This window comes from Geotrypetes seraphini, chromosome 10 (genome assembly GCF_902459505.1).
Source record: "Geotrypetes seraphini chromosome 10, aGeoSer1.1, whole genome shotgun sequence".
Taxonomy (NCBI): Eukaryota; Metazoa; Chordata; class Amphibia; order Gymnophiona; family Dermophiidae; genus Geotrypetes; species Geotrypetes seraphini.
In genome coordinates, this window is record NC_047093.1 from 75771597 (window position 1) to 75789894 (window position 18298).

General features: G+C 42.4%; 1 protein-coding gene across 11 annotated transcripts in view; it reads right to left on the reverse strand.

Annotated features, from left to right (window-relative positions):
- The window catches only part of ADGRD2 (adhesion G protein-coupled receptor D2), a 408458-nt gene that overhangs the window by 239556 nt on the left and 150604 nt on the right, over window positions 1-18298 (reverse strand). For all 11 annotated transcript variants that reach the window (XR_004540974.1, XM_033962424.1, XM_033962423.1 and 8 more), the window contains 2 exons: window positions 6025-6123; window positions 4198-4283 (listed from right to left, as the gene is read on the reverse strand). Coding sequence is in view for 10 of the 11 variants with exons in the window: in XM_033962424.1 (XP_033818315.1) it covers window positions 4198-4283; window positions 6025-6123 (185 nt within the window). In the remaining variant the exon portion in view is untranslated. The remainder of the gene's footprint in view (window positions 1-4197; window positions 4284-6024; window positions 6124-18298) is intronic.

Here is an 18298-nt window from a genome sequence, read left to right on the forward strand (position 1 = left end):
GCTGCGCTAGCTGCTACCGCCTCCTCTTGAGCAGGAGGTAGTTTTTCAGCTAGCGCAGGGGTTAGCGCGCACTAAAAAGGTACGTGCGATAAAGCCGCTACCGCGGCTTCGTAAAAGGAGCCCTAGATCATTTACTATTCTATTATCCATTGATACTTCACTTTTGGAACTCCATTTGGGGTCAAATGAATAATTTACTGGCATTATCGTATGATACGGTATTATTTGGTACATCAATGAGAACTGAGAGCCAAATTTCTGCTAATAATAATAAACTTTTGCTCATTATAACAGGGGATGCCATATAACAAATTATGAAAAATTGGGATCGGCTGAATTATAATTTTGGGTGGAATTCGTTATGCCACATCTTTAAAATGGAGCGGGTAATAGCCATACAGCAGGGGCATTTTAAGAAATTTAGGGATGTTTGGGAGCCATTAACAAAATATTGTACAGAATGAGTATTATTTTTTTCCCTTTGTTCATACACGTCCAGGGTGGGGAAGGGGAGTGGGGATATTTTATGTTTTCTTATGCTTAAGAATAATTGTTGGGTATAGGGTTGGGGGGAGGAGAGATTTGATGTGAATTAGATTTTGATGGAATATTAAGTGATGTTAAAGTGTAAAGTGATTGTATTTTATGTTGCACTTATTGAAAGTTTTAAAAATGAATAAAGAATATTAAAAAATAAACAAAACATTACCAATATCAGTGCATGTTACTACTATTCTGTAGCACTAACAGATGCATGCAATGCGGTACTTTAAACACACAAGAGACATCCCTGCTCGAAAGAGCTTACAATCTAATTATAACAAAAAAGACAAAAGGGTGAATCTATACATGCTGGTCAGGTATGGAATTACACAGAGAACGATGAGGTATATAGGGTAGGAGACTATACAGGGAATGGCAAACAGATATGGGTGCTTTACAAGCAGGTTGGGTTAGGACTTAAATGCAGCTTCAAAAATGTGGGCTTTCAGCCTGAATTTGAATAACATAACACTATACTTATATACCACAACAACCTCACAGCTCTATGCGGTTCACAAAGAAGACTGCGCATACACAGAGATATTACAATTCAGCTACTAAAGTTTTTCTTAAAAAGATACGTTTTTAACAATTTCCTAAAATTTAAATACGAACTGGAAATCAACTTACTAAAACTCCTTTCTTAAAAAGCAGCATAATAAGCCATGATTCTATAATAAATTTATTATATGAACAAACCTTTACTGAGGGAAATGCCAAAAAAAAATCTAGATTCTCGATCAAAGCGTGAAGGAAGTGATAAGCAATAAGAAAAATTCATTTAGAAAATGGAAAAGGGACAAAACTGAGGTAAACTGGAGAGAGCACAGGAAGTATCAAAAAGAATGTCACCGTGTGGTACGAAAAGCCAAAAGAGAGTATGAAGAGAGACTAGCCAGGGAAGCACGAAATTTCAAACCGTTCTTTAGATATGTTAAAGGGAAACAGCCGGCTAGGGAGGAGGTGGGACCACTGGATGACGGAGACAGGAAGGGAGCGGTGAAGGAAGAGAAAGAGGTCGCAGAAAGACTTAACATGTTCTTTTCATCTGTATTCACAAACGAAGACACAACCAACATACCGGAACCTGAGCAATTCTTCAATGGAAATCAAGCACAAAAGTTAACTTCCATAGAAGTGAGCCTTGATGATGTGCGCAGACAGATAGAAAAACTAAAAACTGACAAATCCCCGGGTCCGGATGGAATCCATCCAAGGGTGCTGAAGGAACTAAAAGAGGAAATAGCGGAACTACTACAGCAAATTTGCAACCTGTCTCTGAAAACAGGTGTGATTCCGGAGGATTGGAAGATAGCCAACGTTACGCCCATCTTTAAAAAGGGATCAAGAGGAGACCCGGGAAACTACAGACCAGTGAGTCTGACCTCTGTTCCGGGGAAAATGGCGGAAGCACTAATAAAAGAAAAAATTGATGAACATTTTGAAAAACACGAACTTCTGATAACCAGCCAACATGGTTTCTGCAGGGGGAGATCGTGTCTGACCAACTTATTGCACTTCTTCGAGGGAATTAACAAACAGATGGACAAAGGAGACCCCATAGACATCATATACCTAGATTTCCAGAAAGCCTTTGACAAGGTGCCTCATGAACGTCTACTCCGGAAACTGAAGAACCATGGGGTGGACGGAGCCGTGCATAGATGGATCAGAAACTGGTTAGCGGATAGGAAACAGAGGGTAGGGGTGAAGGGACACTACTCAGACTGGAGGAAAGTCACGAGTGGTGTCCCGCAGGGCTCAGTGCTCGGGCCACTGCTATTTAATATATTCATAAATGATCTAGAAACAGGAACAAAGAGTGAGATAATAAAATTTGCGGACGAAACCAAACTATTTAGTGGAGCTCAGACAAAGGAAGACTGTGAAAAATTGCAAAGGGACTTGGACAAATTGGGAGAATGGGCAGAGAGATGGCAGATGAAGTTCAATGTTGAGAAATGTAAAGTATTGCATGTGGGAATCAGAAACCCGAGGCACAGCTATACGATGGGAGGGATGTTATTGAATGAGAGTACCCAAGAAAGGGACTTGGGGGTAATGGTGGACATGACAATGAAGCCGACGGCACAGTGCGCAGCGGCCGCCAAGAGAGCGAATAAAATGCTGGGGATAATCAAGAAGGGTATTACAACAAGAACGAAAGAAGTTATCCTGCCGCTGTACCGGGCAATGGTGCGTCCACATCTTGAGTACTGCGTCCAGTATTGGTCACCATACCTTAAGAAGGATATGGTGTTACTCGAGAGAGTTCAGAGGAGAGCGACACGACTGATTAAGGGGATGGAAAACCTTTCATACGCTGAGAGATTGGAGAAACTGGGTCTCTTTTCCCTGGAGAAGAGAAGACTTAGAGGGGATATGATAGAGACTTACAAGATCATGAAGGGCATAGAAAGAGTAGAGAGGGACAGATTCTTCAAACTTTCAGAACATAAAAAAACAAGAGGGCATTCGGAAAAGTTGAAAGGGGACAGATTCAAAACAAATGCTAGGAAGTTCTTCTTTACCCAACGTGTGGTGGACACCTGGAATGCGCTTCCAGAGGACGTTATAGGGCAGCGAACGGTACTGGGGTTTAAGAAAGGATTGGACAATTTCCTGCTGGAAAAGGGTATAGAGGGGTATAGATAAAAGATTACTGCACAGGTCCTGGACCTGATGGGCCGCCGCGAGAGCGGACTGCTGGGCGCGATGGACCTTAGGTCTGACCCAGCGGAGGCATTTCTTATGTTCTTATGTTCTGTTTACAAAAGTTAAATGCTCAAGAATATAGATAGGAATTATACCATATAAATATATAACTGACCATTTCTCTTTCTCAACCAATAGACATAAGAGAAGCTCACACTTGAATTTTGTTTCTCCACCGATTAGAGGATGTAAATTTAAAAGTCATCATCAACATCTTTTCTCATATCAAGCAGTATTATGGGGTAAAGATCTGGAACAATTACTTATGGGGAATTTAGGAGACACCTAAAAAAATATCTGTTCCTGAAGTACTTAGGCAACTGATTTGTACAATCTCTCCCATCATAACAGATATCTAGAGCTGTTAGTCACTAGTTTTTAATTTGTCAGTTCTACTCAATTTGAAGCATTATTTATCATTGTAAACCGCATAGAACTTTATGGTCCTGCGGTATATAAACTGTTATTATTATTATGTCTTATAACAAAGGCACCCAAATTTGAATAATATTCTTGCTTCAAATTGCAACCAGTGCAACTTTTGATAATACTGCCAGAGATGGAGCCCAACTTATCGAGTCAGGCAGGTTGTTCCAGGCATAAGGCGCAGCAAGGTAGAAGGGACAGAGTCAGGAGTTGGCAGTAGAGGAGAAGGGTACACACAAGAAAGACTTACCCGATGAACACAGTTCCCGGGGCAGAGTATAGGGAGAGATAAGAGAGGAGAGATACTGAGGAGCTTCACAGTGAATACACTTGTAGGTCAATAAGAGGAGTTTGAACTGTATGCGGAAACAGACAGTCAGTGAAGTGACCTGAGGAGAGGAATAATGTGAGCATAACAACACTGGCAGAATACAAGGCGTGTACCAGAATTCTGAACAGATTGAAGGGGAGAGAGATAGCTTAGCAGAAGACTATTTTACTTTGTAAACTTACCAAACTGGCATTTGTAAGGACATTGACCCTGTTGATAAATGATCTTTCAGATTTTTTCTCCATTGTCTTCAGCTGTAAGTATACATCTGTGAAGAAGAAAAGGTCATGTATGTAATCACAATCCTAAAACATTAACGACTTGTAAAGCATGTCATTTTCTCTGGCTTGTGCTCAGAATAGTGCAGGGTGAACTGCAAAATTATAGGCAGGAATCCACCCTATCCAGTGTGAAATCGGGTGATGGGACTAAATCGCGCGAGACAACGGCGCACAGACAACTGAGTGCAAGGTTGACGGCACGCCGAAGAAAAGCACTATTTTAAAGGGCTCCGACGGGGGGTGTGGGGGGGAACCCCCCCACTTTACTTAACAGACATTGCACTGCCGTTGTGGGGGGTTTGGGGGTTGTAACCCCCACATTATACTTAAAACTGAACTTTTTCCCTAAAAAACAGGCAAAAAGTTCAGTTTCAAGTATAATGAGAGGGGTTACAACCCCCCCCAAACCCCCCACAACGCCAGCGCGATGTCTGTTAAGTAAAATAGGGGGGTTCCCCACTAACACCCTCCGTCGGAACCCTTTAAAATAGTGCTTTTCTTCGGCGCGCCGTCAACCTTACGCTCAGTTGTCTGCGCTCAGTTGTCGGCGCGCCGTTGTCTCACACAATTTTGTCTATGAACCGTGAAATCGTCCTGCCCTTAGTACACTACAAAAATGGTTTGACCATGGTCTTCACAACCAGTAATCAAAGAAAGGGTTCGAAACCCCTCTCTCAGAGAACAAATCTCCAAATTGAATCATTTTGTGCATATCATGACTCTAATGAACCCAAGCCAGGGTATGTGGCGTATGATCTCAATCTCTCAAATATATTGCTAACACTTGTCATGGTGCTTATAATATGCCAAAGAAAGCTTCCTTCTGCAGTTCATAAAATGTGTATGCATAGGCAACCCGTCAAAGTGTGCTTGGAAGTTGCTTTCAATCAGGCCTGCAACACTGAATATGAACTCTGGCTGCATTTCTTGGTATTTATGGATCTCCTCCCTCTCCAACCAGTTCACAGAATAATCTCTCCCCTGAAGGGTTACACTCAGTGGCATGGTATGGGGGGGTAATGAGGGGGGCTGCCCGGGCACCATTATGGTAGGGGTACTGGCACCTCTCCACCCCCCCCCCCAAGCCACACTTGTGCCCACCCTTTCCCCCATAACTCTTTAAATATTCACCAGTACAAGCAACTTTTCCAGCCTGCTGCTTGCGCCAGTCTGGCTCCCCTCTGGGACGCAGGGCCAGGAAGTGATATTAAAGCGAAAGCCAACGCTGGCGCAAGCAGCAGGTCGGAGAAGTTGTTTTCGTTGGTAAAGATTTAAAGGAATATGGGGGAAGAAAGGAGTGAGTGAGTATGGTGTGGGGAGTGAAGAAGGAGTGGGGAGGGGCATGGAAAGAGCGGGGGGGGTGGAATGGAGGATGCAGGGGGGCACCAATGCCCCAGGCACCTCCTACCCTCGATATGCCACTGGTTACACTCGTGCCTGTTTTGAGAAACATGGAAGGAGGTGTAGCCTAAGGGTTAGAGCTGCCGCCTCAGGGTGAGTTGCTGCCGCCTCAGGGTGAGTTTGATCCCAGCCTGCTCCCTGTGACTCTGAGTAAGCCACATAACCCTCCATTGCCCCAGGTAGCAGAGTTAGATTGTGAGACTGCAAGGACAGAGAGGGAAAATACTTCAGAGTATCTGGTTACTATTCAATGTATTATAAACCACTTTAGGTGACCCTCTTCATGAAAAATCAGTTAATAAATCAAAATAAATAAATATTACTTACCCCGTGGATAATGGCAAATGAAAGGTAAGGATTCTAAGCAGGAAGTGGTACTCTGTTCTTTCCTTCCAACTTCAAGGATGCTGCATTCCTCAGCAGGTACTGAACCAAATTACAATACACTTAAATTCTTAATAGTAGTATGCATTAAAAAAAAAGCCCCCAAACCCCCAACAAAGATATACCTATAGTCATATGAGGAACCTCAAGAAGACATTGAATTTCAGAAGCCAGTATTTAAGCTATGTATTCCCACCACTGCAGAATCAACATGGTGTCATCAGTCATGTGCACCCTGCCACAATAATCAAGCAGAGAAATTATTGGTATAATACTGACACATGTTTGTGACAAGGTAGGCATTTCCTGTTGGTTTAGTTGTCCAAAAATTAGGTTTACTATTTTATGATTTTATGTTAGGAAAACCATAGGCCATTCTGTATACTTTGGCCCAGATTCACAAAGCAAACCGATCGTTTACCGATCGGTTTGTGAGCCCCTTTGCGACCAGATTTCCCTCCGGCCCCATTCACTAACCTCTCCAGTGATCCGCTTCAAATCCGTGCATGCAAATGAGGGAAAACACATGCAAAGAATAGAAGCTACTGCTGGGAACCAGTCGCACGGGTCTCTGCCGACTCTCTGCTCCATTGCCCTGCTCTCTGCCCCGATCTGTAGGAAGAGGTTTGCAGCACCGGGGGAATAAAAACGTGCGGCTCCTGTCCCTGCTCTGCTCTCTGCCCCGATCTTCCAGCCCTGCTTTCTGCCCCGAGTTCCAACAACCAAAAAGTTTCAGGGTGCAGGAAAGAAAGAGAAGGTAGGAAGAGAAATTGTGACTCTCTGTGCCGCATTCCCTGCAGTGCGAGCCCGCAAATTTAAAGCGGGACTGCACGCCGCAGTGCAGCCCCACTTTAAACCCATAGGCTCGCACTGCAGGGAAAGCAGCAGAGAGCAGGAGAGCCTAGGCGGCAAGAGCAGGGCTTGGAAGGGGAGAGCAGGAGGGCACATGAAGTTACAAAAAAAAAAGTTGCAGCTGGACGGGTCTAGAAGCATGCGCAAACCATCTACAGATGGTCTGCGCATGTGTTTGGATCGCAGACCTGCGATCTGTGCCGGCAGATGGGAGCATTCCTCTGAGCGCCCCCATCTGCATATTAGAGTTTAGGGAATTCATCGGACCTGCCCGGATCGGGCTCGATCAGGCAGGTTCGTGAATCTAGTCTTGTGTGCTTTGTGAATCTGAGTATTCACATCTTTATTCTGCAAAATAACTTCATACCCCATAATAACTAATCTCTGGATAGACAACTGTTGGGAAAATCATAAAACAGGCAGGAAATCACAAGACTTCCTGGAGCTGGGAACTTACTACAGTCAGACTTATAAAGGCCCCAGTGTTCTCTAGCAGCGAGAGCATATTGTACAGTAAGGCACACAAAAGTCAAAATTGCTAAATTATGTGGCATGTGTGCAATTCAGACTATAGCATATATTGCTATTAAACTTTTGATAAGTAAAGCAAAATAACTTATTTTACTAATTGGATCAGGGATGGACAACCTTGGTGCTTGTGGGCCACAACCCAATTGGGTTTTCAGGATTTCCCCATTAAATATGCTAAAATGTTCTCAAAGATCAAGTTTGATTGAATGAAAGTGGAGGCAAATCCGGTAGCAACGGTGTGCAGAAGATAATTGAGAACTGAAACAGATATGAAGATTAGGCACTGAATACATTGTTTTATTGAAAGGATGAACTTTTCATGAATTTTAACTTTTTCTATGTGTTGAATAGATTAGGGTGGGATTCACTATTTGGGAGAATAATTGTGGGTATGCTTAGTATGAAATAATAAAAAGCTCCCACACAAGAAAAGATGTCAGAAACTCAATACTCATAAATTACTGTACATCCAAGTAGTATGAAATAATGTCATAATATTTTTAAAGTTTTTGATGGTGCTATATTATTATAACAAATGAATTATTTATAAGCATAAGAAGCAGTGTGAAACATAGCTCTTATTTGGGTATTTTGTCATTGAATATGCATGAGATCTATTTGCATTCATTGCCTCCATTGTATGCAAACAGATCTCATGCATATTAATTGGAGAAATCCTGAAAACCCGATTGGGTTGCAGCCCTCAGGGACAATTAGATTTTAAGGAGGGAATTCATCAAAGGGTGCTAAGTAATTCAGCACATGCTAGCCACTAAGACACCCATTACATTGCTAAGGACATCTCAGCTTTTAGTGCACGCTAATGTGGTTAGCATGCATTAAATTGCTTAGCGTCAATGATGAATCCCCCATAAACAACATAAAAAGAGTTAACTATTTATGTTAATGTCGTTGCATCATTAACCCCCTCTATTACAAAACTGTAGCGCAGTTTATAGCGCTGGCCGCAGCGGTAACAGCTCCGACACTCATAAGAATTCTATGAGCAGCGGAGCTGTTACCGCTGTACCCAGCACTAAAAACGCTAGTGCGGTTTTGTAAAGGGGAGGGGGTAAGTTTTCTTTAAATATAATTCCTGGTTTTGAAGTCTAAAAAATCCAGAGTGGCGTGGAATGGGTACAAGTAGATCAATTTTTTTACTCCATCAAAAATTACAAAGACTAGGGGACGCTCGAAGTTACAGGGAGATATTTTAAAACCAATAGGAGGAAATATTTTTTCACTCAGAGTATAGTTAAGCACTGGAACGCATTGCCAGAGGATGTGGTAAGAGCTGTTATGTAGCTGGTTTTAAAAAAGGTTTGGACAAGTTCCTGGAGGAAAAGTCTATAGTCTGCTATTGAGACAGACATAGGGGAAGTCAATGTTTGCCCTGGGTCAGTAGCATAGAATGTTGCTACTATTTAGGTTTTTGCCAGGTACTTGTGACCTGGATTGGCCACCGTGAAGATGGAATACTGGGCAAGGTGGCTCATTGGTCTGACCCAATAAGGCCATTATGTTCATATTCTTATGGTTTCTTAATATAACACTTCTACCCAGAATGAATGAATTTAGACAAATCTAAGGGCTCCTTTTACTAAGGTACGCTAGCGTTTTTAGCGCGCGCTGCATTGCCATATGCGAGAACCCCACGCTACGCGCCAAGAACTAACACCATTCGGCAACTGAACAAAAACGGTGTCTTGGATGGAATAATGAAGCTTCCCGGTCGTTGGGACTCGGTCATTGCAATGCAGAGAGACTATAATGAAGGATTGTAAAGAAATACTTGGAAAAAAAAAACATGCAAATTAAAAAAAAAATAGTGTGCATTATTTATGAAATGAGCCTCTTATGTAAGTTTGTAAGTCTATGACGGGTTCTTACAAAGCTGCGCTGATGAGCAGAGTATGCTAAATGCCAAGCTGCCCATAGGAATAGGGGCTCAGCATTTAGCATGCACTGTTTGGCCACACAGCTTTGTAAAAGGACCCTTATGTGTTTTGAAAATGAACTTCCACATGGTTCTAAAACATTACTTTTTGTGGAAAATTCCCTGGGCAATGGACAGTGCCAAAGGTGTCCGACTCATTTGCCCAAACTTTTATCAAAAATCTTATGAGGCTGCTAAGAAAAATTAAAGAGGAAAATCCAGAACTGAGTGGTATGCCTAGGTGACCATACGTCCCGTTTTGAATGGGACTGTCCCCTTTTTAGATCCCCTGTCCCCATGCACAGCTTTGGGACGCCAAAATGTCCCGTTTTCAGGGACAGCGTCCCGAAGCTGTCCTTGGGGACAACAGGACAGGCGATCACTTCCCCTCCCTTTAACGCCGAATCCTGCCCCCCCCCGGACCGGCCCCCGCTGCTGCTACTTACGGCTGCTTCAAACACCACCACCTCTGGTCCGCATGCCGCTGCCGACCACCGCAACTAAAGCAGTAAGGTTCAGGTGCCGGCCCACAAACCTTCTTCCCGACGTCAATTCCCGTTTTGATGAAAAAAATAAATGGTCACGTTAGGTATACCGGATCAATGAACAGAAATAAGGGGCTTTAGCAAATGGAATTGGCTTTCACTAGAACTGAATAATACAGAGGAGAGAGGAGAGGAGATGAGAAATATGATCGAAATGTGAGTGGGCAGTTACCTAGCTGTTAGAACAGCAGGCTGAGAACCAGAGTTCAAAGCCTACTGAACAAGTCACTTCACCCGCCATTGACTCAGATGCAAACTTAGGGCCCCTTTTACAAAGCCACACTAACCAATTAATGCAGTGCATGCCTACTGTCCACTTCCAAACCTGAACCCAGTTCTAAAAATACAAAGTACTTTCTAGCATATGGTTGGCACATGCCGAGCACAAACTCAGCAAATGGGTCTAACTGGGACAGCATTGAACTGCTTTACTTCTTATCTTTCTAATCATTCTTACATAGTTATGTTCCATGATTCCTCCTCTAATCCTTTTAATTATGGTTCTGGAACCTCACAAGGATCAATACTGTTCCCAACATTATTCAATATCTTCTTAGCGCCACTGTTAACTATGGCACAATCTCTTGGCTTCACCATGTATGTCTATGCAGATGACATCCAAGTTCTTTGTACTTCAAACTCCACCCAGAGAAATCTCTACACTAAATGATAATCTCACTCATATTACTATCTGTTTTACACAACTTAACCTCAAGTTAAATCCAGTTAAATTGAAATCTATCTTTTCCGATGCCAGGGAACAAATTAATCTTCCTGCGACTGTCCTGCCCTTTGGTGGATTCTGTATGTATTCTGGGCAGTATACTGGATTCCCGTCATACTTTCAACCCTCAAATCTCTCATGTATTTAAATGCTCATTCTTCAAACTCTTATTGATTCGTTCTGTCCCTCAGCACTGAACATTTTACTCCACTCTCTAGTCATCCAACAATTAGACTACTGTAACTCTCTCTACTCAGGTATCAGGAATAAAGATCTTTGCCGGTTATTCAGAATACAGCAATATGGTTAGTTCACAACATTCAAAAGTACAATCACATTACCCCACTTTTGAAAAATGCACATTGACTTCCTATTAGGCATTGAATTACTTAAAAAATACTACTATTAGTGTTTAAAGTACTATGTTCAGATGAACTTGCCTATTTGGTATGCCTTCTTATCTCATATACAATATCAAGAACTCTTAGATCCACACACCAAAATCAATTAATGATCCCTACAAATTGCAAAACAATATAACAACATATTAGGCAGTCCATTTTCTCGGTTCAAGGCCCCAAATTTCAGAACGCTTTCCCAGTAACTTTGTGGCTCCGTACATCTTTAGAAAGATTTAAAACGGACCTTAAAACATTCCTATTTAAGGACACTTACTTGTGAAGCCCTCTCAACTGCTTTCTGTAATGTTCAGAGCTCTCAGAAGCTTGTTAAGAACATAAGAATAGCCTTATTGGATCAGCCCAATGGTCCATCAGGCACAGTAGCCCGTTCTCATGGTGGCAATCCAGTTCACTAGTACTTGGCCAAAACTCAAGGAGTAGCAATATTCCATGCTACCGATCCAGGGCAAGCAGTGGCTTCCCCCATGTCTCTCTCAATAACAGACTATGGACTTTTCCTCCAGGAAATTGTTTAAACCTTTCTTAAAACCAGCTACGCTATCCGCTCTTACCACAACCTCCGACAATGTGTTCTAGAGCTTAACTATCCTCTGAGTGAAAAAAAATGATCCTCCTGTAGACATTATGACATCCTTACTGTTTTTACCCTACTACTATCATGTCTTATGTTTTTACCCTCTTTCCCTCCACTATCATGTCTATGTATTACTCCTCACGATCCTCCTCTCCTCTTCCCTTTTTAAATTGTAAGCTGCCTAGAAGGCCAGTCCAAAGGGTGGGATAGAAACCTGATTAAACTTGAATATGTATCCCATTGTCGTGGGTATTAAGCAGCAGTAATCATACATTAGTACTTACCACCACTTGGTAAAATGACTCTTTAGATTGTAAACCTTCTGAGGATAGGTAAATACCTATTAAACCTGCCTGAAACTCACCTGGAACATCCAATGAAAAGGCATATGCTAAATATACATGAATATATAAAAGAAGAACTTATGTTCCTGTTCTTATTTTCATTAGCTAAATAATACACATGATACTAGGGGTTGTGAATGTAATGTTTCTCTCAAATTCAAGGAGGATAATATATCAAACAATATTTAATGTGATGGCATAGAAAAGATGGAGTATGGGAGGTAGTAATAGTATCTATCCAACAGATGGCAGCAAATTAGCAACATATAAGATTGAACACATCATTCTCCAAGAGAGAAAGGGAACACGGAAAAGGGAAAATGACAAGAATGGTTTGTTTTGATGCCTTACTTCTGTTTGCTTCTTCCTTTCTTGCTGAAGCAAACAACAGGTGGGAAAGAGGAGTAGGGAAAAGATGTACAGTAGTAGGAATGAGAGAAGGATAGAGAACTGATGGATCTCCACCAAGGGTTGCGAGTTCTGAAATTGTTGAGACCCCCCCAAGAGGAAGACAGCAATGTGTTGGCAGGGTTCATAAGTTGGTGGCAACAGCAGCATGATATTGTGGTGATACTTTGAAGCAGCGAGGGCAAGAAGGCTTATAAACGTTGATGATAAACGGATGGTGCAAAGTACAGACACCCAGAAGGAAAACCCATTTGCATTGGTTGCCAATCCATTTTCGGATTCAGTTTAAAATCTTGAAAATTGTCCAGCAGGGAATCTATGGCTCCTTGCCTGACTATTTGACAAAATGCCTTTCATTGTATAAACTGTCCAGAGCACTGAGGTCAGAGAACCATCGATTACTTGGCACGGGAAGAATGAATACAATGGGTTATGAGCGGACAAATAAATCATGTTTTTCTATTGCTGAGCTCTTTCTCTGGAATGCCCTAACAGGCATATTTGAGATTTTATGGCAACCAGTTACATTTTCAAAAACTATTGAAAACTAATTTTTTTACTCATGCATTTTTACACTAACCCCCTCTTTTACTAAGGTGCACTAGCGTTTTTAGTGCACGCTGCAGATTAGCACGCGCTGCCCCTCCGCGCTACGCATAAAAACTAATGCCAGCTCAATGATGGCGTTAGCATCTAGCGCATGCGCTAAAACCACTAGCACAGCTTAGTAAAAGGAGTTCTAATTGTTCCCTACATTGAGCAGAATATGTGATTTTGTTGAGACAGTGCATGATCAAATGTCTAGTAAATTACCTCTTTTATTGTTTTTACTCTTGTTCGCTGGAAGAACTATGAGACCTGTGTGTTTTAAGATTATGTATGTTGAACTGTGAGTCGCTTTGGCTAAAAGCGGCATATAATTGTTTTAAATAAACAATTAAATTGCTATCTGCCACAGACCTGGGAACAGATAGACAATTCACCTTTCTGTATAGAGACCTCAACAGACTTGGGGCTCCTTTTACGAAGCCGCGGTAGCAGCTTTAACGCACGCGACGTTTAATCATGCGCTAGCCGAAAAACTACTGCCTGCTCAAGAGGAGGCAGTGGCGGCTAGCGCGGCCGGCGGTTTAGCGCTTGCTATTACACGCATTAAACCGCTACCGCGCCTTCATAAAAGGAGCCCTTAGTGGACTAAAGTTAGACAAGTGAGAATCAGTATTAGAGAATGACACGGTGGCGGTTTACCCGCGGCTACCGCCTTTAGCCGCAGGTAACCCGCCGGAACGGTGAAAGAAAAAAAGCAGTCGCTGCGGGGACGGGGACAAGGCCATTCACCGCCCCGTGGAGCGGTGAATGGTCTTGTCTCCGCAGTGAGGTATCAAGGATCGCGCGGTCCCCGCAGCCACCGCCCACCCGCCCGTAGCATTTAGCCAGCTCCCTCCCTCCACCTCACCTTAAATTTCGAGTTTTCCGGCTTCCTTTTTTCCGAGCCTCACGCGTTCAAAAATCCGTGCACGCGCAGCTGCGTGAGTCAATCAATCTTCTCCTCTGACGTAACCAGAAACAGGAAGTTGCAGGAGAGGAGAAGTTTGATTGATTCGCGCAGCCGTGCGTGCACGGATTTTTGAACACATGCGGCTCAGAAAAAAGGAAGCCGGAAAACTCGAAATTTAAGGTGAGGTGGAGGGAGGGAGCTGGCTAAATGCACGGCTTTTTGAATGCGTGCGGCTAGGGAAAAAGGAAGCCGGCAAACTCGGAACGAATATAAGGTGAGGTGGAGGGAGGGTGGGGGCTGCTGGACCATTCTTCATTACTTTGCCATACTAATTCCATTCTGTGTTAGGTGCCACGGACTCAGATTCGAGTCCTAGCGACGATGAGTTAAAGATCCCAAAAGAAGCCAACTTCTAAATCCAGTGGTTAGAGCTACACTACACTCCTTGTGACCCTGGGCAAGTCACTTAATCCCTATTGCTTCTGACACAATGGGCAGTTCCAAAGACCAAGACTGGCCAGTGTCAAAGACAGGATGCTGGGCTTGATAGATCCTTAGACTCCTCTGTTTTTAGTGATCAACAAAGTTCTATGTTTCTATAATCACCCTAATTCTGTTATCATTAGACTAGATATTCAAAATGATTTAAATGGCCAGGACAGGCTCCTGGCTGTTCAAATCATCTGTCCAGGGCTAACCAGGCATTTTCAATCTTCATGTTCAGCCCAAATGGTGTCACACAATTCAGCAAAAATACCCAATGTTGTTCCTCATAATTTAAATATTGCTCATAGAAGGAACAACATTGGGTATTTTTGCAAATGGAAGTTGGAGGGCTAATTCCCTTGAAACAGCCAATTGAGTGAAACATGAATTCATGCTGGGACACAAGATAGCTTGAATTTATTTTGAATTTAAAAGGAAAAATGATCAATGAAGAATACAATAATGGCAAGAAAATATAATGATAAAACAGCAACTAATTTTGCCTATTTTTATATATTAAAAAAGTACTACATAAGGTGAATGTCCATATTGCTGTCTGTTGTTCTGCTGAGCACTGGCATTGAAACAGCAAAATGCATTTATTGCATACTTGTCCTCTGTCGGAAACATTATGGTGGTATATTAGTTGTGGTAATAAAAATTTATAAACAAAGCCCTGCCAGCTGAACATCTCTTTCTCTAGTTCAGCAGCAGGAACTTTGATTTATAAGAACGGAATAAGCTAAATATTAGAGTACTAAGGCTTATATGAATGCTGCGGGGACGGTGACGGGGCGGTGAATGGGATGGCAGTGGCGGTGACGGGGCGGTGAAAGGGATGGCGGTGACGGTGACGGGGCGGTGAATGGAACGGCGGTGACGGGGCGGTGCAGAGGATGGTGGGCTGGGGACGGGGCAGTGAGGGGAAAGATTTTTTCCCCGTGTCATTCTCTAATCAGTATTACCAGTATAAAGGGGTGTAAGCACCCAGGAGAGAAATAACATGGAGTACATTTTGGCCTGAAGAAAAGAATTTCCAAAGCAGTTGTCGAGAAGATGGATCTAGGTATGATTATCAGAAACCTCCAAAGACAGGCAGATGAACCCTGCCTAGGACATTAAAAAACAAACAAACCAGGATCTTTGTATATATCAAAAGCAACATACCATTGATCATTTCAATGCACCATGTCAACCATATATGAAAGCTATTTGCAGTTTTGATCACCAAAACCGAGGAACATGAAATAGCAGAAATGAGTAACCAATAACTGCGGCTTGCACAAGAAAAACCTGCAGGATTATTACTATGAAGTAAACCTGAAATCAACAGGATAGGACAGAATTAATGACCTCTTATAAATCTTATAAATACATCTTATAAATACATGCGCTTATGCCCAAAATACCAACATCATAGGTCCGATTCATTGGAACAGCTCTCGTGTTACAAGAACTACAGCAATAAAATCACCAGCGAGAGTTACTCTAGAGCAGTGGTTCTCAAACCTGTCCTGGGAGACCCCCCAGCCAGTCGGGTTTTCAGTATATCCTTAATGAGAAATTTTCATGCACTGGGATTCACAAATTCCTAGTAGTTTTTAAAAGCCTTGATGAACCCTAAACTCTTTTATAAAATATATATATCGCCATCAAAATACATAGACTGCAGACAAAAGCCAAATGGCCCATCTAGGTGGTCCATCTACATCATCACTTATGTCTTCCTCTCCCTAAGGGATCCCATGTGCCTATCCCACACTTTCTTGAATTCAATTACTTTACCTCTGTATCCTTTACTTTCAAATAGTTAAACTTCGGTTTGCGAGTAACGCGGTTTGCGAGTGTTTTGCAAGATGAGCAAAACATTCTCGCAAATTGTGACTCGTAAACCGAGCGTTGACTCTATTTGCGAGTACACCCCCCCTCCCCCGAGAACCGGCTTCACTCCCCCCCACCACATGAACCGGCACCCCCCACCCGCCCGAACAGAAACCTTACCCCATCTGGCAACGGCACGTAGCCCACAGGACATGCCGGTGAACGAAGATCCTTCCTGTTGCCTGGGCCTTGAGCATCTGCGCATGCTCAAGGCCTTCTGGCTCTCGCTGTCTCTGAGATTCTTGGAGATCTTCGAGAATCTTGGAGAGAGCGAGAGCCAGAAGGCCTTGAGCATGCACAGATGTACTGTACTATCGCCTCTATTTTTCCTTCTGGCCATTCATCTCCCTAAGCACTTAAATGTCACCTTTTCTACCTGTTTTGCCACTCTAAAATCATCATGGTAAAAGAGATGGGATGACTTCCCAATGAGGAAAGGCTAAAGTGGCTAGGGCTCTTCAGCCTGGAGAAGAGACAGCTTAGGAAAAATATGATAGAGGTCTATAAACTACTGAGAAGAATGAAGCAGTTAGATATAAGTCACTTGTCTATTCTTTCCAAAAATACTAGGACTAGGAGGCACGTATTGAAGCTACAAAGTAGGAGATTTAAAACAAATAGGAGAAAATATTTTTTCACTCAACATGTAATTAAACTTTGGATATGTTGCCAGAGAATGTGGTAAAAGCAGTTAGCTTAACAGGTTTTAAAAGTCCATAAGCCATTATTAAGATGGATTTTGGGAAATCCACTGCTTATTTCTAGGATAGGCTGTATAAAATACGTTTTGTTCTTTAAGATCTTGCCAGGTACTTGTGATCTGGGTTGGCCTCTGTTGGAAACAGGATACTGGGCTTGATGGATCTGTGATCTATCCCATTGTGGCAGTTCTTATGTTCTTATCAGATACGATCACCCCTAGGTCCTGCTCTTCTTTCGTACACAAAAATACTTAAGTTTAAGTTTAAGTTTATTAGGATTTTATATACCGCCTATCAAGGTTATCTAAGCGGTTTTACAATCAGGTACTCAAGCATTTTCCCTATCTGTCCCGGTGGGCTCACAATCTATCTAACATACCTGGGGCTATGGAGGATTAAACTTCACCCCATATACTATTAATACCACTGATAGACAGATTAGATAGGCCATATGGTCTCTGCTTTCATTTTTCTGTGTTTCATTCACTTCGAATTTTGCATCTCAAGTGCATGACCCTGCATTTTTAACATTACGTGTTAGTTGCCAATCTCTGGACCATTCTTCAAGCTTCATTGGATTCCTCCTCATGCTGTCCACACCCTCTAAAGTGACTACCCTGTTACAGAATTTGGTATCCTTCACAAAAAAAAACAAACCTTACCAGACAGTCCTTCCACAATATCACTCACAAAGTTGTTGAAAAGAACCAGCCCAAGGATCCCTGTGGCAAACATCGATAATATCCTTTTCCTCGCAGCAAACTCCATGCACTATTACTCTCTATCTCCTTCCATTCAACCAGTTATAACTCAATCAGTTACTTTAGGGCCCATACCACGGGAACGTGGTTTAATTTATTAGCCACTTAGGCAGACCCATGTCAAAGGCTTTGCTAAAATCCAAGTACTCCACATTTAGCGCCCCTCCCATTATCGAACTATTTGATCACCTAGTCAAAGAAACCTATCAGATTTGTTTGACAAGACTTGCTAGTAAACCATGTTGCCTCAGGTTCTGCAGTCCATTTGATTCTAGAAACTTCACAATCATCTGCTTAAGATGTGTTTCTATTAGTTTACTCACCACTGAAGTTTTCAAGTTTGTTAAAACTTTGATCGCTTTAGATAGCATTCTAAGCAATTTACAATAAAATATGGGGGAAACGAGTAATGGTATAAAAACAAGACAAAAGACATGAACGCAAATCACATACTGGAACATAAGGAAAGGAAGAACTACAATTTAAAAAGGAAAGAAACAAATAAGGGTAACAGAAGTGGGAAGGGAAGGACACGTTTAAAGGGGAGAGAGGAT